The sequence below is a fragment of the Lonchura striata genome, chromosome 7 (genome assembly GCF_046129695.1).
Source record: "Lonchura striata isolate bLonStr1 chromosome 7, bLonStr1.mat, whole genome shotgun sequence".
NCBI classification, from domain to species: domain Eukaryota; kingdom Metazoa; phylum Chordata; class Aves; order Passeriformes; family Estrildidae; genus Lonchura; species Lonchura striata.
This window is the reverse complement of record NC_134609.1, coordinates 7,883,963-7,911,829: the sequence shown is the minus strand read 5'-3', so window position 1 is coordinate 7,911,829 and position 27,867 is coordinate 7,883,963. Positions and strand designations below refer to the sequence as shown.

General features: G+C 43.2%; 2 protein-coding genes across 10 annotated transcripts in view; both read left to right on the top strand.

Annotated features, from left to right (window-relative positions):
• On the top strand, window positions 1–10,284 carry PRXL2A (peroxiredoxin like 2A). 8 transcript variants are annotated; one of them, XM_021526649.3, is made up of 7 exons: window positions 17–65; window positions 1,396–1,445; window positions 6,190–6,369; window positions 6,739–6,830; window positions 8,685–8,825; window positions 9,513–9,677; window positions 9,810–10,284. In XM_021526649.3, exons 3-7 carry the CDS (start codon window positions 6,192–6,194, stop codon window positions 9,906–9,908), a joined length of 675 nt encoding a protein of 224 aa, XP_021382324.1. In that variant the 5' UTR covers window positions 17–65; window positions 1,396–1,445; window positions 6,190–6,191; the 3' UTR covers window positions 9,909–10,284. The 8 variants fall into 8 exon arrangements, with proteins under 8 accessions (XP_021382321.1, XP_021382324.1, XP_021382326.1 ...); XM_021526648.2 differs by having other exon boundaries at window positions 39–65; window positions 1,396–1,475; XM_021526650.3 differs by having other exon boundaries at window positions 65–116.
• A 5,132-nt stretch (window positions 10,285–15,416) lies between these two features.
• Window positions 15,417–27,867, top strand: part of TSPAN14 (tetraspanin 14) — a 34,801-nt gene continuing 22,350 nt past the window's right edge. The window contains exon 1 of one of the 2 annotated variants that reach the window (XM_077784556.1): window positions 15,417–15,439. The gene's annotated coding sequence lies outside the window, so the exon portion shown is untranslated. Of the gene's footprint in view, window positions 15,440–15,701; window positions 15,865–27,867 lie in introns of those variants that run through there. The other variant, XM_021526645.3, reaches the window with a different exon arrangement.

The following is a 27,867-nucleotide window of genomic DNA, read 5'->3' as shown; positions in this document are numbered from 1 at the left end:
CGGCAGTGCGTGCGCGGAGCGCGCTGGGGGCGGCGCCGGCGGCCGCGGGCCGGAGCGGCGGCGCTGTGAGTGCGGGGCCGGTGCGGGGTGAGCGGGGGCACCGGAGCGAGTGTGGGGTGAGGGCGAACAGCGGAGCGAGTGCGGGTGCGGGCTGAGCGCGGGCACCGGAGCGGGTGCGGGTGCCGGGGCCAAGGGGCCGGTGCGGGTGCGCGGTGAGCGCGGGCACCGGAGCGGGTGCGGGTGCCGGAGCGGGTGCGGGTGCGCGGTGAGCGCGGGCACCGGAGCGGGTGCGCGGTGAGCGCGGGCACCGGAGCGGGTGCGGGTGCCGGGGCCGGTGCGGGTGCGCGGTGAGCGCGGGCACCGGAGCGGGTGCGGGTGCCGGGGCCGGTGCGGGTGCGCGGTGAGCGCGGGCACCGGAGCGGGTGCGGGTGCCGGGGCCGCGTGTGCGCGCGGCGCGTCGGGCTGGGCGGGACGGCGGCGCCGTGAGCGCGGGCCCGCAGAGCGGGCGTCCGGCGGGCTGGAGGGCACGGGTCCGCGTTGTGCCGCCCGGGCCGGGGTGTCCCCACCATGGCTGTCCCCCCACGGGGGTCTCTCTCCTCCCCGCCGGCCCCGGGTCGCAGCCGCAGCGCGCTGACATGGGGGAGGCGGCGACCGCCGGCTGCTGAGCACAGAGGGGCGGCCGGGGAGCCCCGCAGCTCTCGGCAGCCCGAGCTGTCGAGGTTTGAAATCCTACTTATGCCTGCCCTCGTGGTCTGGCGTTCTGAGAGATCCCTGCTTGCTAGGCCATCTTATCCCGTGCACGAGTAGGCACAGCAGGACCCGTGACTCCGTGCTCCGTTTCTCGTTCCGTTCCTGATGCGCTGGTTGGGTCCTGGGTGCAATCGCTCTGCTCGGGAAATCCACCTTTGAGCTGCTCGAAGGACCAGCCTGGAGGTCTCCCAGCCTTTTCTTTTATAACCATAAGGGCACTGTTCCCATCCGACCTGGTTCATAGCAGACGATGGGAGGGGAAGCAAGGCTGTGTGTAAACTATTCTGCACTGATTGGGTATATGGTGGTCTTACAGCCTCCTTCATGCATAGGGCCCCTCTGCCTTATGGCATGGAGTTGAAATGTGTTCATTTTCTTGCGTCTTTGCTTTTAGTAACAATTTTGCTGTTATGAATTGCATAGTGTGAGAAATGCTGAAATTAAAATATAAGCAAGCCCTAAGAAACCAAAAAGACGGGGAAATCTTTATTTAAGCTTGAATCTGCAGGGCTTATAATTCTTGAATCTGCTGTGTGGCAACAGGAAGAATCACTTGCTGCCTAGCACCTGCTGTTCTTTCAGTAAATGCTGCCTTGTATTTTTAATGGGTCTGTTGGTATTCCCTTTCCTCCACCACCTCTTCAGACTGACACAGAGTGCAGCTTTCCTGCTCTGGATCACCAGCAGACCAAGCTGTGAGTTCATCCTGTATTATCTTCAAATAGGTACTTTTTGCAGTTCTGTGCTCCATGAAATATCTCACATCTCCATGTTATCCATTCACTGACTCATCAGAAATCTGAAGTTTTCCATACATAGTGTCTAGCTCCCTGTTCCCTCTCAGCACACCAAGAGACCTGGAAGATTTCCGAAGTGGTTTGCTAGAGCTCTTTGCTCTCCCTTGCTCTAAAGAAAAGACTTGTTGAGCTGTTGAGATGTTTCTTTAAAACAGTCTTTAAAAGAAGCTTTAAATGGGGGTAACAACTAACTTCCTTTCAAAGGAAGGAGTATGGTTTGTTTGCTTGACACAGCAACGTTTTTTACAGTTACAGCCATGGAATTCAGTAGTGAACCATGCACGAACTGGGAAGAAACCCAAAAAGATGATGGTTATTCTTGACATAATGTGTGGTTTGTTAGGTCTTAACAATGCTAAAAAGAAAGGAAAATAATCCTTTGTGTTCTGAAGATTACATTTATGCCAAAAGAAATGCTAGGAGGCTTCTCTGTGCATTGATTTTGGGGTTTATAGGCCAATTTAAGTTGGAAGAGTACTCCTAGGTTTCTCCAGTCAGAACCCTGCTTCAAGCAGGGCTAAGTTTGAAGGTCTGTCAGGATGCTGTATTTTGCAATCCTTAATGGTATTTAAAAGCTCATGAAATTTTGATGAGCGTGTTACCAGGTTATTGTGAATTGTAAATTTTCTTTATAGGAGATAGCTTACAAAGGTATTTGTAATCATGACTCATTTTGAGGGAGGGGGGAGGTGGGAAATGTCTCATAAAATCCGCTCAACTTGTTTGGGATATGCAAGTTCTGACAAAGCTCTGAAACATTTTTAGACTTGATATGGAATGTCCTGGGGAAGCTGGAGTGGGAGAGGAAGGAAGAACAAGCAATGGTCAAAACCGCTTTAGGCTAGAGAGTATTTGCTGGTGCAGTCCAACTTGCAAGACAGTTTTCTTTTTAGGAAAAGTATGTGAGGAAATCTGTTTGCTAGTCTGAGTCTTACTGGCATCTTGAAAACAGAGGGACACAGCTGCAATGGGTCCTGTTTACACTGTTAAAATAAATGTTTAAGGATAGCTGTCCTCTGAATGACAATTTTTTCTTCGGTTGTGGGTGGGAGGGAAATGAGACATCTAGAAAACAACATTTTAACTGGTCTTGACGAAAGTGAAGACCATCCGCTGGCACTTAAAACAGGATTAAGGTTAAGCTTGTTTAAATTCTGGTTAACTGGTTAACAGGCCATAAAATAACTCACTGTTATTTTGTAGCTCTCTTGTGGTCAGCACAAAAACATACACACAAATAGATGTTTTTCGTTTTTTGTTTGGCCTGTACTGTTTAAGGAGGATTGTTCATTCTTTTCTGGAAGTTCTAACAGAGGTTAAGAGAGGTTGAAGATCTGATAGTCCCAGAGAAAATGATGCTTTTTAGCAAATGCTTTTTTGCCATTAAAGCGGGTAACTGACTATAGAAACACTGGGTTAATTCTCTATAGAGGTACAGCCTCTATACTAATAATTTTTTCCTAATATTGTGCGTTGTGATGACTTTTTAATTTTTTCCAGGGTTGTTTGTATTGTTTTGGCATACGGTGTGCATGTGTGAAGGGGTTAGATGTAGAATAGGCTGAAACACAGGGAAAACTGTACTTGTAAAAATGTCCAGCTTACAGAAGAGCATGGCTTTGCATGCAGATCTAAAAGTTTTGTGCTGTGTTCCCAGCTTCAGAAAGGCTTTCTGCAATTCCTGGTCCCTGTACCTACCCGCCCCATAGAAAGGGTTTAGTTAAAAAAGAAACCAGAAGGTTGAGCGATGAAGATACTTTTAAATGAGGCTTGCCCTGGGTTTGTCACTGCGGGGCGGCTGGGGCAGGGCTTGGCAGGGCAGGGTTTGGCAGGGGCAGGGCTTGCGGCTCCTCCCAGCCCAGCCCGGCCCGGCCCGGCCCGGCTCGGCCCCGCCGTGCCCCGCAGCCGGGCTCCGCTGCTGCCTCCGCTCGCTGCCCAGCTCCGCAGCCTGCCCGGCTCCTGGTGAGTGCCGCGGGCTTGCGGGATGCTCTCCTGTCTCCTCTCGCGATTATCGCTTTTAGGATGCTTTCTTCTGTCTTCTTATTGCTGCTCGGTGTTTAAAAACCTGATCGCAAGGCAGTTGTGTTTATGTTTTAATGCTGGGGAGGGGGAGAGTTGTGAAGTCCTTTTGAGCTTCAGATTTCCTTAACCACCAGCAGCTAACCAGAAATGGAGCTGCTAGTGGCAAACGCTCAGCTGTTTTCCAGTCAGTCTCGGCACTTGGGGTTCAATGACATGAAGCGTCAGGGCTCAGCCTATCTCGTTAGACGATGTTTTAATAATCCTGCCTGCTGCTTCTCATGCATATTTTTCAAAGTGGCTCATTATGGTGTTTGCTTAGCAGGGAAGGAATTTAGGTATCACACGGCAAAGCTGCATTTTCCTTTTTCCTATTTATATAAATAGCAAAAAATTCCCATATTTGAATAAGGTTGGGTTTTTTGTCACTGTGTGAAGAGTGACAAAGAGTCCAACTACACTTAATGATCTCCTGGATCAATAACTACTGATTGGAAGCCGATTTTTAGAGATGCTCTTTATGCTAATAAAAATTTCATTTTTATTAGCATAAAAAGTGAAATGTGAAAACTACTAGAACATAAATGTGAGAACTACTCATTAATAGCCACAAATTTGTAACATTTTTGTACACAAATGATGTGCACAAGGATTAAATAGTTGGGTCCCCCTCCACTGCCTGTAACTATAAATTAAGGAAAAAAAAAAAAAATCTCACCTTTTGACCTGATGAGATTGAAATCCAAATAACTGGGTAATCAAGCTCTGGGAGGGAGCAGGGCTTTAGCCAATTGGGTATGTTACAGAGATTTTAAGTATTAACACAAGGATATTGCTGCATTACATACATTTGGGGCTACATTTGCATCATTCCAAAGGCTGGGGTCAGGATGGTCTCTCACAGGTGTCAGAGGTAGATAGAAAAAAATGTCATTACAACATGACTTCATGTTTGAAAGAAGTATATAAAGAAAGCAGATACAGTCAAGGAAGTTTTGCCTTGGTTAGAAATAAGTGGTGAAATAGTGTAGGATCTGTTCTTTTATCTGCATGATGTTTGTGTAAACTGGCCTTGTTTCTTGCTCAGGATCATGGGTTACTTACGTTTTTAGATACCATGATACTGCCTCCCTTGAAACCAAGTATGCTGTTAAAAGAACAATGTGATCTTTTTTATTTTTTGTTTCCCAATGTTGCATTTGCTTATCAGTAGTATTCTGGACCTGGGTTTAAGGATAGAAAGGGGTTTTCTCACAGAAAATTCTGGGCACAAAATTGAGGAGCTACTCCTAATTGTTTCTGAATTCTGGCAACAGCTAGCTATGGAGATAAAGATGATGTGTATGTCTGGCTTATTAGCAGTCACAGTTCAAACGACTAATATTTTCTTATATTTATTGGGGTGGGAACTTCACCCATACAAAAGTATATACAGACAACAGTATTTACCAAAATATTCTATCAGGAAATAGGCGTTTTGTGAAAAAAATTGATTCTCCATAATGTGTAATGCTGCAGTTATGTGAGTGCAAATATACAGCCCTGTGATGTAAGTTTACAGTGACTTCTTGTGCTGCCAAAACTCCAGTGACTTCTGTACCAGTTATTACCCAGAGCTGGATCTTGAACTTTGTCTGGGAGGCAGGGCTGTTGTGATTTCCAGCATCCTCATTAAGTGATACTGCCTCACTGGAAGCCCTTTCCAGGCTTGTGAAACACTTGCAAGGGTCAGGATTGGGCTGTGGGGGCTTGTGGAAGATGGTTAAACAAAATTGCCTCCTAACCTGAGCCACCAGTAACCAGAAGCAGGGTTTGTACTTTGAGGCTGGAATGTTTGTATGTGATGGTTCCCATTGCAATGCACAGTTCCAAGTGGTGGTGTGAGTGCAGGCTCTTTGTTCCTGCTGTCCTTTCTGCTTTAGCAAGAGTGGCAGCGAGTTAGCATAGAGGAAAAAGGTGCTGACCCAGGAATATTTGCAATGTCAGATCACTGGGTAATAAAATGGTTGCAGGTCTACATTTTTCTGTCTGCAGGCATGAGCTCTAAGTTTGGCTTTGTGCCTGCTTTTCCTTTTCTCAGTGGGGAACTCAGTGGTTCTCAGTGGGGAACTGTAAGGAATGTGAAAGGTTATCAGTTATGATGAACCAGATACAGCAGGTTTCAATTTTTTTTGCCCCAAGTCTTCTATAGTATATTTGTAAAGTTCACTGTTTAATATAGATTAGTGTGTGTAAAACATTTAATTTACAAATACTTCTCTTTTTTTTGAAGAAACTGCTGTCTTACTGTAATAGTTTAAGTTACTGACTAATGTACAGGTCATATTGTTGGAGGCTCTTTATTACACACATTGCATTTGAGCACTTAATTATTGATGTTTTTGTCTGGTGGCAGGGAAGGATAAAAACATCTTGTCAATGTCTAGTTTTGATGTGGGTCAGGCACAGAACTGGAATGTAATTGCTATCTTTTAAAACCCCTTTCAGTACATTAATAAATATACAGATCATCTCCATTAAACCAAAAATACCTGCATGAGCTTTTAGTTGTTTTAATCCAATTCCTCGTCCTCTTACATCATTGATGTTCAGTGTCTGAGCTGTTCTTTCTTTCTGTTTCCAGGAATGTCCTTCCTGCCTGACTTGGGGGCCTTCACCATGGGCATGTGGTCTGTTGGCCTGGGAGCCATTGGTGCAGCTGTGACGGGGATCGTCCTTGCTAACACTGACTTATTTTTGTCCAAGCCAGAAAAGGCTACGTTGGAGTTTTTAGAGGAGATAGAGCTAAAAACTTTGGGATCAGGTAAGATTCTGGCTATTTCAGACCACATTCTTCAAGAGAATTGGACTTCTATAAGAACATTTCTAAGGCCAGGGTTGGAAGCACTTTTCTGTCTTTCCTAGTCATGACATGTAGTTGAGTGTCCTTGATATCCAATACTTGTGGTGAAGGAAAAACAACCAAAACTGTTATTTATTTCTGGATGAAACAAGACACACTTCCAAAAATCAATAATGCAGTAATCTCCTCTTATACATAGAGATTTTTTTTCTGTTAGAACTATATCTGAATGTGGAATTCTCTGCAGTGCTTTGTGTTGGTCCATAAAGTATGAATCATTATAAACAAGACTGGCTGATATTGTTGGTGTTTTTTCTCCTGTACAAACAGAAAAAAGGACATTCAAAGCAGGTGAACTGTGGAAGGAGAATGGGGCAGTGATCATGGCTGTACGAAGACCTGGATGATTTTTGTGCAGAGAGGTACTTGCTGGGCTTGGAGATTAATTAAATAGAGTTGAGATCTGCTTGCATAAATAGTCTGTAAATAAAGGGAGGGGATGAATAGCACAGTCATCAAATGCATCTAAAATGTCTGCAAGGTTTTGTTTCATCGTTCAAACTGGTCATCAGCTACCAGCCTACTTAGTTTCTTGTGCAGCTGATTTGTATGGTCTGGGTTCTGAGACTTTTACTTCTGAAAGTGATGGTTACATGATTTTTATATCTGCGAGGGACCTAGCCCATGGTAATTAGAAAGGGAGGTTGCACAAGATTCAGTTGGTAATGAGTCTTATGAGCTATTTTTATATATATAGTCCAAAATAAGTCTCTGTGAGCCAGGTAGTGTCTGGTCAAATACAGCCCAAGACTGGATTGGCTGAAAGCCATCTGATAAAGCTCATGTGCAAAAAGAGGTGTGCATGGAGGGAGTACCTCTTGGTTCTGGGTGTTAAATGTGAGGCACAAGGTACAGACTGAAGATAAGGAGATCCTGTTCCATAACAGGCTGGGTTGGAAAACAAATTTTGATCCTTAAGTTGACATTAGGCTCCTTGGGTGGAGCTCCTTGGAAGCAGACACCTAAAACACAATTTGAATGTACCAAGTGCCTGGGAACAGCCATAGCTTGTACCTTGGACATTATATTTCTCATAGCTATAAGGGGAAAATAGTTATTATGTTGTTACTCACTGCTCTATAACATGGAGTAATTAATATTGTAACCTCTTCCTTAAGGCATCTGTTCCCATCAGTAGCAACTGCTTAAGTAAGTGTAGAATTTGTGGAAGGTTCCAGTGCTCTGCTCTCTGAACATGTTTAGCATAGGTGGGAGGAGAATGCACTTAGGTGCCTGACTCTGTAACACACAGTCAGTCAGGAATCCCAGAGTGATTTTTATTATTAGCAGCAGTATTACTGAAAGTTTCAGATTTGCCTGTCTGTTCATCCCTATCTGTTTGCTCCTTGGTACTCAGTAAATTCTAGATGTCCTGCTAGCCTTTCAGTTAAGATATTTCAGTTAGGTGACTGAGAGTGATCATGTAAACTGTGTCCATGTTTTTAAAGTGTGGAGTTGATTTTTTATGTGGGAATTCTGTCCAGAAAAAATTACCTTTCTCCATGGGAGATAAGAAACATATTTTCAGTGCACACTCTGATCTGTTCAAAACCTTAGGGATCTTTGTATAAACTGTGCTAATTGGGATTCCTTTAGGAGAACAAAAACCCAGCAGATGAGGGTGACACCTTGCACTCTTACACACCAGAAAAAGCAGTTTTGCTTCTGGGATACTGAAAGTCTATGAAGAAATTCCCTGGTTTTTTTTTTTTTTTTTTTTTTTTTTTTTTTTTTTTTTTTTTTACTGGGGGAATTAGGAAGGAAAGTGTATCTTCATTACTTACTGTAAACTTGTATAGCCTGCTTCAGCACAGAACCCTCAAAATACTTTGCAGAAGGACTGATAATGATGGATGTCAACTTGGAAAAAAGGATTGAAAATTCTGAAAAAGTTAGGTGATGTGCAGGCATTATATTTCTAGAATTCTCAAATACTTCAGGAGATAATTGAAGTTCTATTACAGGCAAAGTATCTCTACAGCTTTAAATTAAATATATGTTTTATCCAGCTCAGAAGAATCTGTTTCCTCCATGTTTAACAAAGAAAATTATAGTAAATCTTATGAAAAGCTGCCTAAGAGTACAGCTAGCTTAAATGTTACAGCTTGTGCCTCAAGCTAGAAGTTGTGTGTTTCTTATGGTCTTGAAATTCAAGGTGAAGCTTTGCAACCTCCATTTATTGACTGAAATGTTTGGGGTTTTGTTCCTTTGCTTAGGAGGCTTCTGAGCTCTCCTCTCTGAAACCCCAGCTGTCCAAGCTGGGTGTCCCTCTCTATGCTGTTGTGAAAGAGAACATAGGAACTGAAGTGGAGGATTTTCAGCATTACTTCAAAGGAGAAATCTTTCTGGATGAAAAGGTATAGTGAAGTTGTTCTCCTTTTGTTTAAAAACAAATCTATGAATGCCCTCTTTGAGGAGCTTGTATAAACAAGTAGAATGTAGTCTGATTGAAAAAGGATTTAGTAGCACCGTAGTTTAAGAAGTTAATTGGCTTTGTTTTTCTATATTTACACATCCTGTTGAGTTTACAAACTGCGTTGTAGCAGTGCATTGATATCCTGCTGTTGCAGGATTATTTCTCCCCTTTAGCAGGTAAACAATATGGCCTGTTAATAGTTATTCATTTCTTCACTGGCTGTGTGAATTGTGGATGTTTGTGGTGTGTGAATCAAGGTTTGAAGGTGACACATATAATTAATTTGTGATGTACAAGCCAGATTGCAGTGATATGGCTTGTTCCAGGACACTGGCACGTGCTGGATTGCCAATCTCATGTCCTGCAGAACCACTGCCCTGTAATACTGAACAATCTAATAGATGATCCTTTTATTTTCTCTTTCCCCCCTGCCTGTGTGTGTCAGACTGAATTTAAAAAAATACCACCAACCAACTAAAAAAATACATTTATCACAAAGCACTCCTGTTGTCAGCAGTAGGGATGTAGGTGTACATGGGGCTCAAATACTTGTGGCTGAACTTAAAATCCACATGAATGAAAAGTCCTTTTCCCTTTGTTTGTTGACATATTTTCTGTTCCCCTGCAGAAAGGCTTTTATGGTCCACGCAGACGAAAAATGATGTTGTCAGGCTTCTTCCGCTTGGGAGTTTGGCAAAATTTCGTCCGTGCTTGGAGAAGTGGATATAGTGGAAATCTGGAAGGAGAAGGATTCACCCTGGGAGGTGTATATGTGATTGGGGCAGGAAAACAGGTACTGCAGGTCATCTAGGAGGCTTTTTTCTCTTGTATAAGATCAGAACTTTGTTTCTTGGAATTGTTTGGTTGGGCTGTGGATCTTTTGCTGGGAGACGTGTCTAAATTTCTCTCTTGTGTCTTTGACTAGGGTGTTTTACTGGAACATCGTGAGAAAGAATTTGGAGACAAAGTCAGCCTTCCATCTGTCCTTGAAGCTGCTGAGAAGATAAAACCACAAGCTTCATAAGTGGAAAACATTTATGTTTCTGATTAGAGCTTGAAATGTAGAATGTATCCATGTCCTGAATGTGCAGTGTAATTGCTTAACTATTTAGTGATCAAAGCACAGGAAAGGTTCTCTATTCAAACATAGAAAAGTATGAAAATCCTCTTGGGTTGTTTTTGGTTCCTTTGCAGCCTTCCAGGTGGACAGGATTTCGACTGGTCCTTTGTACCTGACTATTAATGAAAGGCTGGGTCTAAAATCTGACCTAGCCTAGATGTTTTCAGTCAGAAACAGTTGGTTGGAAACCTGTCTGTCTAGGGAAACAAAACTCTTCCAAGGGTGTAGTAATGGAGTACCAGCTGGGAGGAAAAGATAATAAAACTTTATATAAATGAAATGCCTTTGGTTTTTGCTTTTTTCATTAACATGTAAATACATCTATGTTTCTAGAGGACTACACCTTGTCAGGCTAACACTTGAGATTTTGCAATCAAGACATGCCACTATGTCTGCACAGTGAATTTCTTGTTAGTTTACTACTGGTTCTAGATCTTCTAAGTCCATGTGATTCCCTGCAAGGAAAATAGTTGTGGCTCAAGGGCAGGTTCCTTTTTGTATTTAATATTCTTTAAAAAAATTTGCATCCTTATGGATAAAATTCTGACCTTTTTTCCTGAGTATTTATGTCCAGGTAAAACTGATTTTAGAAAGATATATTTAGATGCTCTTCAGTGTCTGTTCTTCACAGTTCCCAGAAACAGCACTAGCAGTGAGAATTTTGATTGATTCATATGTTTCATTTGGAAACTAAATAGAAATTTGAGTCATTTATGCTACTATCAGCTGAAATTTGTGTTTGTTTTGGGGGATGAAGGACAGAACAGGATTTGGAGAGTACAGAAGCAAATATACTCTGATATGGACTTTCTCTATAAAGGCTCTTCTCAGAGCCATGGACTGGTGCAGGGAACCGTGAAATAAATAATTTTGCCTGAGGGCTTATTTTCCTGGGTTTTAGCACTGAGAGGCAGTACTGGTATCCTATCGTGTGCTGACACAAGCTCCTAAAAAGTTCAAAGCATTGTGTAAGGGTCCACTTGTTTGCAGTCAGCATATGGATACTTGGGGGTGCAAGTGGTAGGGAACCAAGAGATGCTAAAAGCAATGGGTGTGAGCTGCCATTTCCTATGGTTGTAAGAGGCTATGAATAACAAAGATCTTATAGCAGTATATCGTGGCTTCTGTAGAGTTCTGAGTTTTCTTGCTCATGGGAAATAGAAAGCTTTGCCATTTGCAGAGAATTGATCTTGCACAAAGACCAGCAAAGGAGATACTGATCTTAGACCTGCATTTCAGGCCTTGTCCCAGGGGCTGTTTGTGCATTTCACATAAACGTGAAACGTGAAAGGCATAAACAGTCCTTGGAGAATGGAATGGAAGCCAGATAAATTCCTATAAATTGCAGATGAAGTGCCTGTAGAACCTGCTGAATCTGGAAAGTATCTCTTTACAATTTTGTGTGCAGGCAACTGAATTCCACCCCTCTGTCAGAGCTGGCTGCCCAGCCAGGCTGCCTTGGGTGATGCCAGGCTGCCATGGGGCTGCAGCCCTGCTCTCAGCCTACCCACGGGGAGTGGCAACACAAGCAGGGAGTTCTGGTGCCCAGCATTAGGAATGTTCACTGGCTGTATAATGGCTGTCAAACGTATAAATCATTAACACTACAACATGCTGAAGTGTTCCTGTAGTGTAAAAACATTTTTAGAAAGAGCCATGAAGTCTTTTTAAGTTTATTAAAGTTCTCTGCTTTGGAAGATTCCCCAGAGGAATGTATACAGAAACCACATCAGGCAGGTCTTTTCCTGCTTTAAACAGCATTATTTCCCATAAACAGTTAGTGCACTTATTGATTTGAAAGTTATATAAGCTTATGTGTGTTTTAAAGTTTTCTAACCATGTCTTTCAAAAATCAAGTAAAAATCTGGAGCCCTAGAATGTCAAAATGACATTTGAAATAGTTCTGAAAAATTGTAATTGATAAATATGATTATTTTTTTCAAGCCAATCTTGGGATTACTTGGAGTTGACTTATCTCTTCTGAACACCATATTGCCAAAATAAAAATGGGAAGGATAGAAAATAGGTGGTACATAGCAGATAGGAACAGATAATTACCTCTGGAAATGGGCTGACCCAAATTACTAAAATTAGAGCAAAATAGTAAAGGAGGAACAAATTAAATCTAAAAAAATTTCCAATACTGCAGACTGAATTTAGAATGCCGACTGAAAAAAAAAAATTACAGTTCTTAATTTTGTTGTGCTAACAGCTACCTCTGCTGTCCCAGTTCCTTGTATGCATTGAATGTTTTGATTTTTTTAAACATAGCATGTACCCAAAATCTAAATTTTCTCAGCACATGAAATATCACACCATGCTTTAACACTCAGCTAGTTATTGGAAACTAATAATTAAAAGTTTGTTATTCTGAATGTGCATTTTGCACCCACACAGTATGATATTCTATTTATCTTCATCTTTAAGGTTGAAAATGGATCAGGTCAGTAGGAAAGTGCACAAAGTGCAAGGGTAGGGCTTGAGAAACACAGCTTTGCTGTAGTAATTCCTCTTCCATCAACTTTTCCATGTTTTTCAGCCCATTTATTTTTTCTTCAGCACATAACTGGGGTTAATGAAAATATTTCAAGAATGAAAATGCTGTGAAGTCATTGTTGTAGGTGTAATACCGGGAAGTGCTTTTTATTTGACCTTTAGGGATCCCCAATTGCATTTCCTCTTTGCAGTGTCCTTTTAGAGCCATTAGAAAGATTATCTGCCCCAGAGGGTGGTTTAGGTTCTGCATCTTTGTTTCCCCGAGCGCGTTCTCTGTTCCCGCGCTGCCAAATTCCCTGCCCTTGGTGCCATTCGCGAATTTCCTCCACGAGACGGGAATGCCAAGGGATCCCTGCCATTTTCTGATGCGTTTCCTGTGATGCACTGTGATAGGAAAAAAAAAAAAAAAAAAAAAAAAAGCAAGTTTCTCTTTCTCTCCGCACCGCTGGATGTCACTGCTACCCAGGCAAAGTGCAGGTCAGCCGTGAACCCGATCTGCAGCAGATTTGGGTAACAGGTTCCAGGAGCAGACCGCTGTAGGGTCCGATTCGACTGGAAGAAAGCTGTCGGAACAGACATCTATTCCTGCGATCTTTTCACTTGTATGGACGTTTTCCTTTCAAGAATAAGAAACTCGGAGGAAGGATATACTGTATTGACGGACACGGTCTGTGGTATATGGATATTTCTAAGCGGAGGGAATAAATTATTAACAGTCTCACTGCGATACTTACAAATGTAATCTATTGCTCGTTTGTGGTACTAATTTCCGCTCCTGCCTTTGTCTCACGGACTGTCCGGGCTCGATCGAGGGGGCCGGAGCAGAGAGGTGCGACAGCCGCTGCTAACAGCAGAGGGAGGTGGGGAAATGCTGTGGGGCTGAGGATAAACTTAAATCACTGATTCAGCCTGATCTCCTCGAATTTGATTGGGTGTCTGTCAGCTTCACCCTAATTTATTATTCTTCTAATCGATCTCGAACGTGTTATAAAGGCTTTCCCTGAAATTATTTCTGCTTTCTCTTTTAGATCCAGCTGCTGATTTCTTTGTATTTGAAGTTGCTTAAGATCTCTCTCTCGCTTCTGTGGGCTTTGTTTCCTTGCACACCCCTCTCTCTTAACCTCATAATTATCAAAACCACATGACAATTCCAACTGTAACTCCGATTTCTGGATGCCTCCCTCCATAAATAGAATTTTTTTTTACACTGAAAAATGGTATTTGGTGATAATGTTGAACATATACAGTGGTGAACAGCTCTGGTCAGGCCATTTTCCACCAGCTGCTCCTCATGAAGATTTCATTTATTTTAGAAAACGTTTTGTAGTAGTCAGAAGAAAACAACATTAAGAAACCATACATGAATATCGGCCTGCACATGTTCACTTAAAAAATCAGATATCCTATTTTCATTCCTGTGGGATTATTACACCTCTTACTGCTGAAGTGAATGTCGTTTAAAAGTGTTCCAATTTGCTCTAGCACTTAGTTAATGGTTTCTGTGATGGATGAGACTTTTACTCCAACTTTCTTGACAACACAGTGAAGCACTGTGTGGAGATAATGTCAAAGGCAAATAAATAGGACACAGAGCTGTTCGAACCAGCTCCATGCTGACAGTGAACACACTCAATTCAACTATGCTGTGAACTGCTAACATTAACCATTTTACAAACAGTAAATTGCAAGAGAAACTTATTTTATCGACAGATGCCCTTACTAATTCCACAGTCCTTGCATCCTAAAGCTGCTGAATTTCCCTGAAATTTCCCATTTTCCTTATTGAATCTTAGAAGTTACTATTGCACCATCTTCCTATCTCCTAAGGAATACTAGAGCTTTCTGCCTTGGCTCTGGACTTTCTGAAGACACAACTCAGCACTCTGAGATTACTTCAGTACTTCTGAGATGGAGAAAGGATCTCTTCTAGTTCTTCTTAACATCGGATAATGCAGTGACCTTTCTGAGCTCCCGTTCCCCTCTTAGATTCTGCTCAACATTCAGGTAGTTTTTCTGGCATCTTCTGTCAGCTTTAACACTCAGTTCAATTTTGCTTTGGTTTGTAAGAAGGCTTGAGCAAGCTTGGGGGAGGCTGGTAAATGGTCCCCCTCTTAAAAAAAAAAAAAAAAAAAAAAAAAAAACAAACACCAGCAACAAACAAAAACCCAAAACAAACCAAACCCTTCATTTATTTAAACAACTGCGCGTGGGAAATGTGAAGGAATCTTGATCATGTGAGCGGTGAGTGGGTGACACACTGGTGTGTATCGGCTTTGTCAGACCTCAGAAGGGGCTGGGTGAGGGGTGCTGTGCATTCGCCATTAATTCTAGCAGGCTTTTGGTAGTCAGCTTTGACGAGTGGAGAATTAGCACACTAGAGAAGTGCTAAGCTCACACCTTTGATTGCTCAACAGTTCCTTTCAGTTCAGTGCGATTGCTGCTGTCTTTGTGAGCGGGCTCGTTCCTGATCTGGGGGAATAAAGGATTCCTCAAAGTCCAAGAGCTGGAGCGGGTGAAGAAACTGCAGACAATGAGGCAGCCGTGTGGTGCTGCACTACCTCCCTTGGCCTTACCTTCCTGCCACAAATGTATTTTCATAGTTAGCGAGACATTAGTTTCGCTCTATGTATGAGCAAGGGAATGAAGGTGACAGAAGCGTTTCCCTGTGTCAAGAGAGATCAGAAGGTGTGGAAAGGGAACAGAAGGGGAGCGTGGATGCCGGGAGCCGAGCGAGTCGGCAGGGGAGCATTTCCCACCTGCCAGGCGGCGGCTGCCTCAGGTGGGAGCTATCACCCGCTAACTACACGGCTTTTAACGCTCAGCCCTCCCTGCCCAGCGTCTTTCTCGGGAGGTGTAAAAGCCCTGGGACGCCTGAAGACTCAAAAGACTCTTCAGGGTCATTGTGTTTTATGTCTTTCCTTCGCCTTCCGGCTCTCCAGGTAGGTCGGGCCGTGCCTTCAGCGTGGCTCAGCATGCGCTGTGTCTGACGCGCCGGTTCGTGCCGCGGAGCCCCGCGGGTGAGCGGCGCGGCCGCGGCGGGCCGGGCGGAGCCCCAGCGAGCCCGAGCCGGCGAAGGCGCGGGGCCGGCCGGGGCGGGGGGAGCGCCGGGCGGGGTGCGGAGCAGAGCCGCGCTTCCTGCACGCCCCTTTGTGCGGAGCGCGGCGGGCGGGCGTGGCCGGGGCTCATTTCCGCGCTGCCTGGGCCCGGCGGGCCGGCTCGGCGCAAGGGCACGCCCGGCGGGCACGCCTGGCGCTCCGGCCGAGCGGACGCGGGGAGCAGGCTCCGGCTCCATGGACTAGCCGCGGCAGCGGAGGGACCTTCGACCGCCCGCTCGGCGAAACTTAGCGAGCAGGCTGCTGCCCCGGTGAGTCCCTGCCCGCCCGGCCGCCCCGGGGGTCCGCCGTGCCCCTTTGCTCTCCCTGCCTTGGAAGGCCGGCATTTGTACCCCTCTCCCCGGAGCGGCTCCCCGCAGCATCCCCGGGGCCGGCGAGCCGGGCGGGGAGCAGCCCCGGCTGCCCGCGGTTCCCGGCAGCGCGGGGCCGCGGCGAGCCCCTGCCATTGTCCTTGTCCATTCAAGGAAGCCGGGGAGGCCGGGTGAGGCTTCCTCTGGGAGCTCAGGCTAGCCTGTCTCGTTGAGGTGCCACGAGGGAGAAAAATAGTAATAATAACAAAAATTAAAATAGTAGAAGAAGGCCTTTCGGAGTGCTGCAGGCAGTCCGCCCGCTCCGTTCTCCGCCGCCGCCCCGCTGCTGCCGGACCCTGCCCTGAGCCCAGGCTGTTCAGAGGGGGCAGCGGCGCAGCGAGTGTAAGGATTGAGGCCCGTAACTTAATTTTTAAAATATTTTAACTTTAATGGCCTGTCGGCTGTCGTAATGAGCGACCTCTCTGGCACCCTTTCAGCCTCCTGCCGTAACAGGCCCGGCCGTGGAGCGTGGGAGTACCAGAGGTGATGCTCCATGGTCAGTTTTGTTTTGGCTCTTGCTTTATCTTCTGTGCTCTGTGTAGATTTAGCGATTTCATTCTGAGGCACTCTGAATAAAAAAAAGAAAGGAATAAAACCCCACAAAGAATCCTAACCCATGCTGTAAAATAAGGTAGTTGTTGGGTGTTTTTTCCTCTTTTTGATGGATCTTCCAAGGAAGTGGTGGTGGAGGTATGAAGGATATTTTAAAATAACTGGCAGGACAAAATTCTTCCAGCACTGCTTTTTAGTTTCGTTGGGTTTTTGTTTGTTACAGTGACATAAGCCTTGTGACCTAGAACTCTGGATAAAATGGAAGGACACGGTGTTAATAAGTGCTCTCTGGTGAGATGATCCATCTCGTTTCTGGCTATCTCCAACAGGGAGTAAGACATCAGTACTGAGACACTTTATGCTCACAATAAATGTGTGATACTTGACATGCTTTTGGTGTGGAAGGTTGAGGTGCTAGCACTATCTGTTTGACAGAAGAATTGTGTGCAGAGAGAAGAGATCTGGTGGGAATTCAAGTCTAGTCATTAGTGTGAAGTAGGAACGAGCTATGGTGGAAACTGCTTTTGCAGGTTTTGATTTGGTTTGTGTGTCTTGGTTTTTTTTGGAGGAATTCAGGATACTTTTGTTCGTAGAGTGGTGTTCTTTATCCTTTGGTTAATGATAATGGATAAAATACTTTAAGTGTGTGATCTATATCCTTTTAGCTCTGTTCTTGGAGGATGGAATATAGTGTTGTTGCCTGTCCTTAGAAGGTTGTCTTGTTCAAAACTATAATGCCACTGAAACAGGATTTTTTAGAAATAGCTTTCCAGAAGTTTGTAAGTTTATTTATATTGAAAAAACAATGTGCAAGTAAGTTACACAGTTGGCATTTTGGTTTATGTTTGTTGATTTTGTTCATAGGTGGACTTGCTGAAGGTGCAGTCTGTGTCTAAATCACAGTAATGGAAAGCTGGTTTTCTGGGTGGTGTGTGCTCTGTGTGTTGTTTTTTTTGTAAGTCGATCCAGTTATCTTCCTTTGTAGCTTCCTTTTTGTTGTTTCGTTATCTCCAGTCCCCAAATCAGAAGAAAACTCACTTCAGTCTTGTTGTTGTTTCTGGGCACAGATTTTGTCCGACATTTAGTGCATTGTAGACACACTAATCTTATTGTTTCCAAAGCCTCTTTCCTGTCCTTCCTGCCTCCTTGTAGGAAGCAGGAGGGTGGCAGAAAAGAAGGAAAATGTGTGATCTTTTGCTAGGAGCGGTGTCTGTGCAGAGCATTCCCATGGGTGACATACCTGACAGCACTGCAAGGGAGTGTGCTCTGGGCTGCCTTTTACTGGCGTTAGGCCTTGTAATACTTAATGAAAGGACGATAAAAAGCCCTTGCTCTAAGCCCTAAGATGCTGTTTAACTGGGGTACTTTCTTTGGTATTGAAGGTATCACTTTTTGCTCTTGGGTGTAGCAAGAAAATTGTGTCTTATGAATTTGGTTATATCTGGATGATGAATGAGTTTATTGTATGTTTCTAATGAATAGCTGAAGAATATTGGATTGTTGTGAGACTGACTTCTGATTTTCTTAAAAAGTATTTTTATTTAGTTTATGAATCTTTAGTGGGTCGTTACTAATGTGCCATTACCTGTAAACATGTGTTTGGAAAAAAGAGGAATTTTTCTGCTGACAAACTACTACAATGGATTCTCATAGTCTGTCAAGTTTCTCATTGTGGATTAGGTGTGGTACAGTTTGAGCACTGATAAGTGTGAATAAATTAAACTCTTGCTTTGATCTCCCTGTGTTCAGAATTCTCATTGGGGTGTATGTGAGGTGAAGTGGAGTTCACAGAGTGATTGTCAAAACTGTTCCACAGATCCTCCCTTTATTTTTTTGATTTTACAAAATATTTCATCTGGCTGGGGTATGGAAAAATCTGTGGATTTTGGACACACTTTATTTGTGAGCCCTCTGTGCCATGTTGCTTTGCATTGTGGCTTCCTGTGTCATAACTTCCTGTTTTTTGGTAGAACAGACTTTCATGCTTTGCCACCTGTGGTGCATTTCTAAGGGTAAGAGGGCTGCAGTTCACAAAATCCATGAACGTGCTGTGGTTTACATTTTGCTTCAAGCTGAAGTAGCTCAGATAAAGTCAGACTAAAGCTTATCAAGGTTAGCTATGTGTGGGTTTTAAAGAGTAACAGTTTAGATCAAATTCTTCTATTTTGAAGATTGTTACAGGTGAGGATAATAGCAAAGTGCAGGTGTTGAGGATCACCTGCAAAAGTGGTGATCCTTAAAAATTGACTGCATAAGAGATTGTGATGTTTGCAGTTGAAACAACTGCCTTGAATGGCCAGGGTTTTGCTAAACTTTTTGATCAATCTGACATAAATCTTAACACTGAAGCCCTCAGATAGAGGAACCACTCTGCTTGATTATTCACGTGTGAATTCTGTTATCACTTGTGCAGAAAACCTTTAACAAATGAAAATAAAATATGCTGGCCACAATAGGAACTATATCCAAACCCAGAGCTCTTAACTGGGTTTAAAAATAGGTTTATTTTCTTTTCTGGTCCAAAGTGTGCCTCAGCCTCTGTTTGGCAGCTGGGAGGGATCAGCACTTGTTTTGCTTCAGAGTTTCCTGTCTTTTTTGAACTCTTTCGGAGCCAAGCAACAGTGTTTTGTCCTTTTCATTGTACCACTATGTATGATACATGTGAGTGGAGGAATTTCTGCTCTTATCTAAGGTGAATACTTTATCTGTGTTTCTTCGGAGAACTCTTTCTGTGCCGTTGTCTTTAGAAGCTGTGCAAAAGCTGAAAATCTTAGGCCTGACTTCATCCTTAATCTGAACCTGAGTGGGAAAGGTGAGGGTGTAATAAACAGGGCTCTGCTTCCCCTTGATCTCTGTAGTAAGCACTGTTGAATGTTGTCTTGGTATTGTAAAAGAGCTTCTGTGGTATTAGAAAAGAACTTCTGCCTGTTTTATGTTCCTGGGCTAGAGAACAGGAATTTATACCAAACTGATAAAGGTCTTCCATGGGAAGAGCTGTCCTGAAACCCCCTGATGGGCCTGGGGCTCTTTGGTACTAATTTGCTCTGGCACTTGATGAGCTTGTGCGTGCATGTGAGCTTTTGGCTTTAGGGGCTGTTTTATTTTGGCATTATTGTTCTGTTTCAGGCAGGTTGGTTGTGTACAAGCCCAAATATGTTCATGTGGCCCAACAGCCCTTTCCAGAAATCTCTTTTCCTCTTTTAACAGTTTTTGTTTCCTGCTCAAAGACTAAATGATTGATGCTTGAGTCTCTCTGGAAAGGAGCTTTCTCTAAATAATTGATGGACCTGAAGGTAACAAAGTCAGGTGTTTGCGTTGCTGCCCTTGCAGCTACAGGATGAAGCAGAGTATTTGGAGGCAGCAGAATTTTGTGAATTTTAGTATTTTTTAAAACCTCATTTGTTCAGCTTGGCAAGTTATGTAGTCTTTCTTGGGCATAAAATGGGTGCTGAAATATGTTCACTGACGTCTAGAAACTTCTGGAGTAGAAAACAAAGGGAATAGTCTCAAGTGACTTGGATCTGAAGGAAGGCATCTGAGAGGTTGGGCTTCGGTGACAGCAGCCTTCTGACTGCCAGGGAATGGAGCTGATTCTTTGGATGCATATTGCTTTTCCCTCAACAGCTGGGCTCAGGGGACTCCATGGGAGGTGAAATATGACAGCAGTGGTGTGGCTGTATCGAATAAAGGGTAAAAACAGCAAAGCTTTCTACCCTGCCCTGAGTACTAAGTTACTTCAGTTTGGCTGCATGGCAAGCCTGTGGAGGAGGAAGGTTCATCAAAAGAGTTGTCTGACTTGAAACTAATGGAAAGCAATTAGTGAGATGACTCTTGGAAAGCAATTGGTGAGATGACTCCTGGAAGACTGCAGGGCAGCTTTCTTTGCCAAGTGTCCATCATGCTGAGCTTGCAAAGGATATTTTGATTAGGTCATATCAGTGGTCTGCTCCTGCAAAACAGGGGAGTGTTCAGCTGAAGGAGCCTGTCCAGCTGGGGCAGGTGGGAAGGGAAGGTGTAGTTCAGCTGTGTGGTGCTGTTTAATCTGAGCTGTGCTGCATGTGCAGCCAGTCATGCTGTACTGTCAGCCCGTTCAGGTGGCAGTTTCCTGTGTTGTCATGTTGTTTCCATCAGGAGCTATGTTTCTCATTTTACTGAAGGCACAGGTTAGGAAGTGTTTGCGTCTAAGCTTTGCACCTTCTAATTCTGCTGGCATGTTTTAATTAGCTGTTGCAGAGACTGAGGTCTGTGTTGGAAGGAGCACTGACTGCGTCCCTTCACAGCCTTTGTTGCCCTGATCTCTTAATGGCACAGTGTTGTTCTTGGCATCATCTTGAGAGGTGGAAAGCCTGTTTTTCCTCCTTCCCCAGGGGCAGACACAGAGATTTGGGCGAGACAGTGGAGGCTTTCTCACGACCTGCCAGAGCACTGGCTTTGGGGGGAAGGGCTGGAGCTGTTCAAGCGTGGGCTTGTCCTGAAGCAGCATTGGTTTTTGTCTTTTAGTCTTTTCCCTGTGGTGTGGTAGCATGTGCAGGGTGCTCTACAAACCTACTTGCTCTAACTCCTGAAGCATTAATTGTTCCTGTGTATTTGGGTGAGACACTGACTGCTGAAGTGGCTGGGATTGTGAGCCATTGGCGAAGGCTGTTTTGTCACATCTGTAAGATTTGCCAGTGCTGCCTTAGAGGTTTATCGTCTAGATGGGTTTTGCAAGTTTCACGAGTGTGTTTCTTTACCAGAAAGGAGGTAAAGAGATAAATTACATGGTGATTGAGCTGTCTACGTGGCCACAAAGAGCCATCTTGTCCTGTGGCTTGGAAGCTGGTGATTGTCCTTGGCAAGTAAAATGAGGCTGTCCTGCTTGTTGTGAATGCAGCTGCTGGAGGTGGAGGGCAGCAAAGGAAAGCTTTGAGGGTGTTGTCCCCAAACCCCCCATGCCTTTCCCCAAAAAGTAGCCTTCCCTGGTGCCTCACTTGAAATGAGTGTTGCTCTGGTGTTGAAAGCATAGGCCCTGGTAAATGGGGTGGGAGGGGAGGAAAAAAAGAGGTTTTGTAGATTGAACTCCACATTTGGTTTCCGTGATATGGAGTCAACATTGCTTAAACAGCAAGTGGTGAATGTAGCAAATATTATCCAGATATTGCAGTCATTACTTAGCGTCCTCTTTACTGGAGATCAGAGTTCAACCCTGGAATTTTAATTTCTTTTTTTTAACTAAGAAATACCTTGATCTGATTTAAACTTTTAAAATAAATATCTATTTTATTATATGTAGTAGATATGTTTAGCTATACAAATTCACATGTAGGAGTATTCAGTGTGAAGGCTAAGAAATATGGTGTGGATGTAGACAGGCTGCACATTGTATCCAGAGCAAGGAACATTTTTAAGGAAACAAACCACAAAACCCAAAGCAAATTATATGCTCATCACTTCTTTGTTGTATATTGCTATAATCAGTCTCTCAGGGTTTTTTCTTATGAAAAAAGAAAATGAAGATATTTTCTTTTAGACTGAAATGTAACTGGAGACTGAAAACAAGTGCCATTCCTGGAAGTGGAGAAAAGTCACAATATGTATAAAAGTTTAAGATGTTCCCTGAATAAAGAGTATATTTGTCACCAAAGAAAGATGGTGGTGGCTTCCTCTCTTTTTTTTTATGCTATGAAGTGGTGTAGCAAATGGAGGGGCCCATTCAGTTCCTGAAACTTGGTCTGTGTGGAGGTATGGGAGGGAGCAGACAAAGTGTATTAAATAGGTTCTATTACTCTTGGATTACTAAATAGAAGTAAAAATATTCCCCAAACTGCAAGTTCTGTCTCCTCAGATAAGATATTTGTTTTGTAAGGCTTCCAAAATCTTCTGTTAGAAGGGGGGGGGGGATCAAATTACATGTTTCTTTTGCATTAAGACTTTGAGTTTTGCCTTGCATCTGTTGATGTTACAGAGAGTTGTGTGTATCTGTTTTTTTGAGAGGTAGTAGAAAGCAACTGGGAAGTTTGGGTCAGCTAAGATTATTCTGATTACTTGTTCTGACAGGTTTTGCACCCTGGGGTGGATAAATTCCTGCTCGGAATGACTAATGGGCTTCCCAATACTTGAACGTGCTGTGAAGTAACAGGAAAGCATGACTTGTGGCTTATTGTGTATAGTGAATAAACTGCAGCACAGGCAAGGTCCTGTTCAGATGAAACTGATCAGTAGCTTTATTAAAGAAAGTTTGCATAGTCACTAAATATTTTTATAAACTTAGTTTTAAGATGTTAATGAGGGATCTGTTGAACTGTAGTGGTAGTGTCTAGTGTTGTTTTCACTTACTTTGGTGTAATCCAACTGAGCTTTAACTTGAGGTTTAACCAATAATGCTTTTGAGGATAAGATCAGTGAAGACCCTGCATCCTGTCCTCATGCTCTTCTCTGCATTTCTTAAATATTAGTAAAGAGATGGATATCTTAGAAAAGGATCTGTCTCTCTTCCACTGCATTCTCCTTATGTTTGGAAAATTGATGGCTTTTAGATGAAGCTTACTTGTAACATTTCCTTTGCCCTCTGTTTCCTGTCCTATCTTTAAAGCTATTGCTTTAAGTCAGAATGTGGAGTTCATGCTTTGTTTGCAGTCAGCTGCTTCAAGCAGATTTTCCTTGAACTAGGTAAGAGATCCTTGCCTTTCAGTTGGTACCTTTTGTCAAGCACCTGTGTATGTTGAAGCAGAAACTACCTCATCTGTTCAGTTGCTACTTCAATCAGCCTGAGGTCAGTGGGGCAGAACTAGCATAAATGTATTGAAATTCTCTGAATAATTGAGTTGTGTTTCTCCTCAGTGCCAGTAACTAAAAATATTTGTAGTTTGAGTTTGCATTGTCAAGACTTCTGTTGTACAGTGTCATTGACTGGCATTCTGACTGGTTTGTATAAATGAAAATATGGACTCTTTGGAACTTCTGTTTTGCTGATTTTGTTTTATTATTAGTAGCTTTTTTTTTTTTTTTTCTGAGTAGAAATAAATACTTCACATGGAAGCAAGGCCAGGCAAATGTATCCTTTGTAGCTTCTACATGAAGAAAATGAAATTGGTAGAACTTCTGTCATCCTCTGTTACAGCTTTTGAATTGCTGTGGGAGCAGTACTGAATTCTGCTTGCCTTTTACAAGTCTTTAGTGTAGTTCTGTTGGTTTAGGAAATCCAGTGGAGCTGAAAATATTCCATGAATCATAGCTTGAATAGCTCCTTAAATTACAGTTGTGCGGTGTAGAGCTTTTATGCCAAAGGATTGGTGATGTTAGTCAAGTGGGGAGTTCAGAAGAGGTTCTTGATGACCATGTAGCTTATTCCCAAAAATGTGGATTGTCCACTTTGAGAATGTTACTCTTGAGTTCTGAGCACTTACATGGTGTTTTGGATGCAACTCATCCACACAGAAGTAGTGGCTTGGCCAAAAGTGTGGCATGAGTGTGAGGTATAGAGACCTGGAGTGGAGCTCTTCTGAATTGCTGTGTCCTTGTTTGGGCTTTGGAAATGCCTGTGTGTGTTTCTGACGAGTCTTCCTAAGTTGTAGTTTGTGATGCAGTAATAGACTAAACCCTGGTCACTGAAACATGAAACCCTTCCCAACAGGCTGGGGATTTGTTCTTCTCTGAGGGGTTGTTTTTTAGTGCTTACAGTGGAGCAGCTTCTGCTTGAAATATTCTTTGAGGTCTTTGAGTCTTCGGCACGGTATAAAATAAGGGTCCCAAAAGAAGATGTCTTAAGAATTCTGTCTGGCTTTGGCCATGTTTTCCATTGAGTTCTGAGATTTGTTACTTGCCATTATTTTTCTGGTGAAACAGGGATACCTTTTAATGATATTTGTCTTTCATCACAAACTCTTTCAGTTAAAAGAAATACCCTTTTGTTGATTAATCCTCAGGTTTCTTCAAAGAATGAGCAAATGTTTCTCTGCTCATCTGAACTGCAGCAGAATTAAATAAACGATACTAGTGTTCCTTAAGAGAAGCTTGTCTGTTCTTTTTGAGGCAAAATTGCGAAATGCCACATGCTTGCATGGAGTTCCTGAGTCACCAGCAGGACCACTGTGTTTCCAGGAGCAGATTAGCCTGTAAGAGCATCACATTGTCAGTTTCTCTTGTTTTTTGCTGTACCAGCTCAGCCTCTTCACCTGAAGATTTGATGGATGGCACCCAGATACTCTTCTGAGCATTAGGACCCCTTTGGTGGTCACTGTTTTCTCTGGGATGTGGAAAGAGCAATCTGTAGTTGCCTCTTAATTGTTCCATTTTTAGAAGGTCCTAAGAATATCTCTGAATTTTTCCTGGTCAGCGATTAGAGTGCCTTTTACCTTCACAAAAACACATAATGATTGAGCATCCTCAAAGAATGACAGTTGTTTTTAATGGCACCATGTATTGAATGATGCTTTTTGATATATCTTTGGTCTTGATGGAATAGAATTGAGTCTTATCAAAACAAGTCATAGACCAAAGTACATCTCTTGCTGTATTTTAAAATTTCATGCTCCTCAGCAAATTCTTTGTCCATTTGCTTCACCAGCTTCATATAGATGTAATACTTTGTATTGAAGAACAGCGGTGGAGAAGCCAACAGCATGGCAAGTGACTTTCTTTTCCTCTTGCCTCAGTTGTGCCCCTGTTCCCCAGCTTCATCTTTCAGTGTGTAAAGCAGCTTCAGGTGTGCTGCTGGTGTAGGCTGGCACTAGAGGGGTGCTGTGTTTCCATGGGCACATTCATTGGAAAGCTTTTGCTTGTTCTCCTGCCACCTCCTGACTGCCCCCACGCTGGCATTTGTAAATGCTCTGGCAAGGCAGATTGAAGGTTTAAACCTATTTACTTCTTGGTGTGTGGTACAAGATTACAGGATTGAGCTGAAGATTTGCTGGTGGTTTGCTGTGTGGCTATTTGCTCCACTGAGTAGGTTGAGTAATGGTTGTGGATTTTGGGAGGGGCAGGGAATCAGGATTTTATATGGTGGCAGTATTGGCTGAACTTGGAATTTTAGTGTGGCTTAGGTTTGCCTTGTAAAGTAAACATCTCTGGAGGTTTAAAATAATTTTTGGATCTAAATCTAACAAATTACTTTGTTGCAGTTGTTCTAGACTTAACATTTTATCTGTGAGGATTGCTCTTCGTATCTAGATTAGTCAGCAGATCACATTATGTGTTTTATGAGAGAAAGGAATATACATTGGGAATATCACTGCTGTAGCATTTTGGAGGCGTTATATGTAATGAATGTAATTCGTGCCAGTATAGTATGATATGTGTAATATTTGATGTTGTTGGAAGCACACACGCCAGCACTGGGAGCTGACCCCACATATTCGAAAACCGGTTTCTGACAAAACCTCATTTGCAATCCATGTGGCTGGCCCGGAGATGGGTCGTTTCTCTCGGGGTGATACAGGCGCTGATCATCCCGGCAAGGACTCGAGATTGGGATCTCTGCGATCAGCCGCGTTCCCCTAACTCCATCAAGAAGATGCATCACCACCCCACTGGACCCCGAATTGTTCTACCCCAGCACAGAGAAAAGAGGCTTGATGAGTATGTGGGACTTTGAATGGGAAGAAAAGACTGCTGAAATCCCGGCCTCGGGCAGAATATTTCCTGTAAGAACTGCTTGTACCAGGGGTGGTGTGTGCCTGGGGGAACCCCTGCCGAGGCTGCCCGCTCTGTGCCGCACCCAGCGCCGATCCCTGGCTCGGACTGTCCTTTTCCTTGTGGCTGGCTCAGAGACAATTTGATCTTAAATAAATTTTTTTTTTTTCGTTTTTAATTTGGCTGGACCAATTTTTATCTATAACAAAGTTAAGAGTGCAATTGTGTGTATTGAAAAGCTTTGGAAAAGGCTTGATGAATGATTATATTTTTCCCCCTCTCGCTAAAGCTGTAAACAACAAGACAAAATTATATTCTACCAAAGCAGCAGGGCTCTGTATTTGATTTTTAGAAATTCCTGTTGCTGTGAGTGGGTGATAACTGTCAGCTGACACAGTGTGACTTGCTTTGTCTGAAACACAGCAGAGAACGTTATTAGTCTGTGCTGCCCACATACTGCTTTAATCTTCCAAGTGTTTTTAGTATTGCCTAACCATAGCCACGCAGCCTGTGCTGTGAGCAAAGTGAATTACTGACAAGCAGATTTCTCGACTGGTAACAGATGCCTTCTGTGTTAGGAAACATGACTGCTTTTAGTATAAACACAGGGAAGGTGGCTGTGTTGTCTTGAGCGGACTGCTTCATTTGTTTGTAGTGTTAGGGGGGAAAAAAAAAAATCACATATCAGATTTATTATGCTACTCCCATACCATCCATACTGTGTTCAGTGGTCTGTCAAGAACCACCAAAAGAATTGTGATGAAGGTAAGCACAGAGCAAGCCAAATCAGTTCTTAAGATAGGCAGGTGTTTTGGGAGCTAATATCTGTCAGAGGAGCTGTGTGCTGTTACAGGACAGCTTCTTGCTAGTACTGGTAATAAATACCTCTTCATTCCTGAGCGTTTAGAGGTGTGTATGTTTTTTAAAAAAGTATTTTACTTTTTCATTCTTCTAAAATACTGTGATTGGTATTGACTGGGTCATCTTAGCAGTTGTTTGAAGCACGGAGAAATGTTTTGCAAGCTGGTGGTCTGAATAGTGAGGTTTGGGGAGTAGTGCTTATGCGTAAGGATACTTTTAATCCTCCTATTCCTGTGAATTGTTTCAGTGAAGCTGAGGCTGAACTGTTGAATATAAATCCAATGCCAGGGAGGGTAAACTAACAAAAAGTAAGTCTTCAGATGATATTTGTACTTTAGGTCGTGGAATTATGTGCTTGCCTTTTTGCCTCAGGTTACGTTTTAAGCTTCTTTGTCTAGCAGAACCTCATTTTTGTGAAATTGGTTTATGTGCTAGCTAAATGCAGCCTGTTGCCTTCTCTTTTGCAGATGTAGCAGCACCAAAAGCAATGTTCCTTTATGTGCATTTTGCAGTTGCTGCTCCTGTCTTTTACCGTGTTGCTGAGTTTCCTGTCTTTTACCATGTTCTCCTTCTGAGGGAGGAGGCAGAACAGTGATGGAGGCCTCAGTGTGTCTGCATCTGGAGAATATATTTGCACTGGCAGCCAGTGTATTGCTGTAAAATGGATTACATTCATGCAAATGAATCTTGCACCCTGCTGAGATTAGTGGAATTCTGTGCTTGTGCCTCTTTCCTCTCTTGCCCAGGCACATCAGACTGACTGACTTGGACATGTGTGTGCATGTTGATTGTTGGCATATGAATTGCTGTTTGGAGGTAGAAACTGAAATTAAATTGGGAAAACAAGACTTTGTTCCTTTTCTTCTATTCACTCAGTTGTGG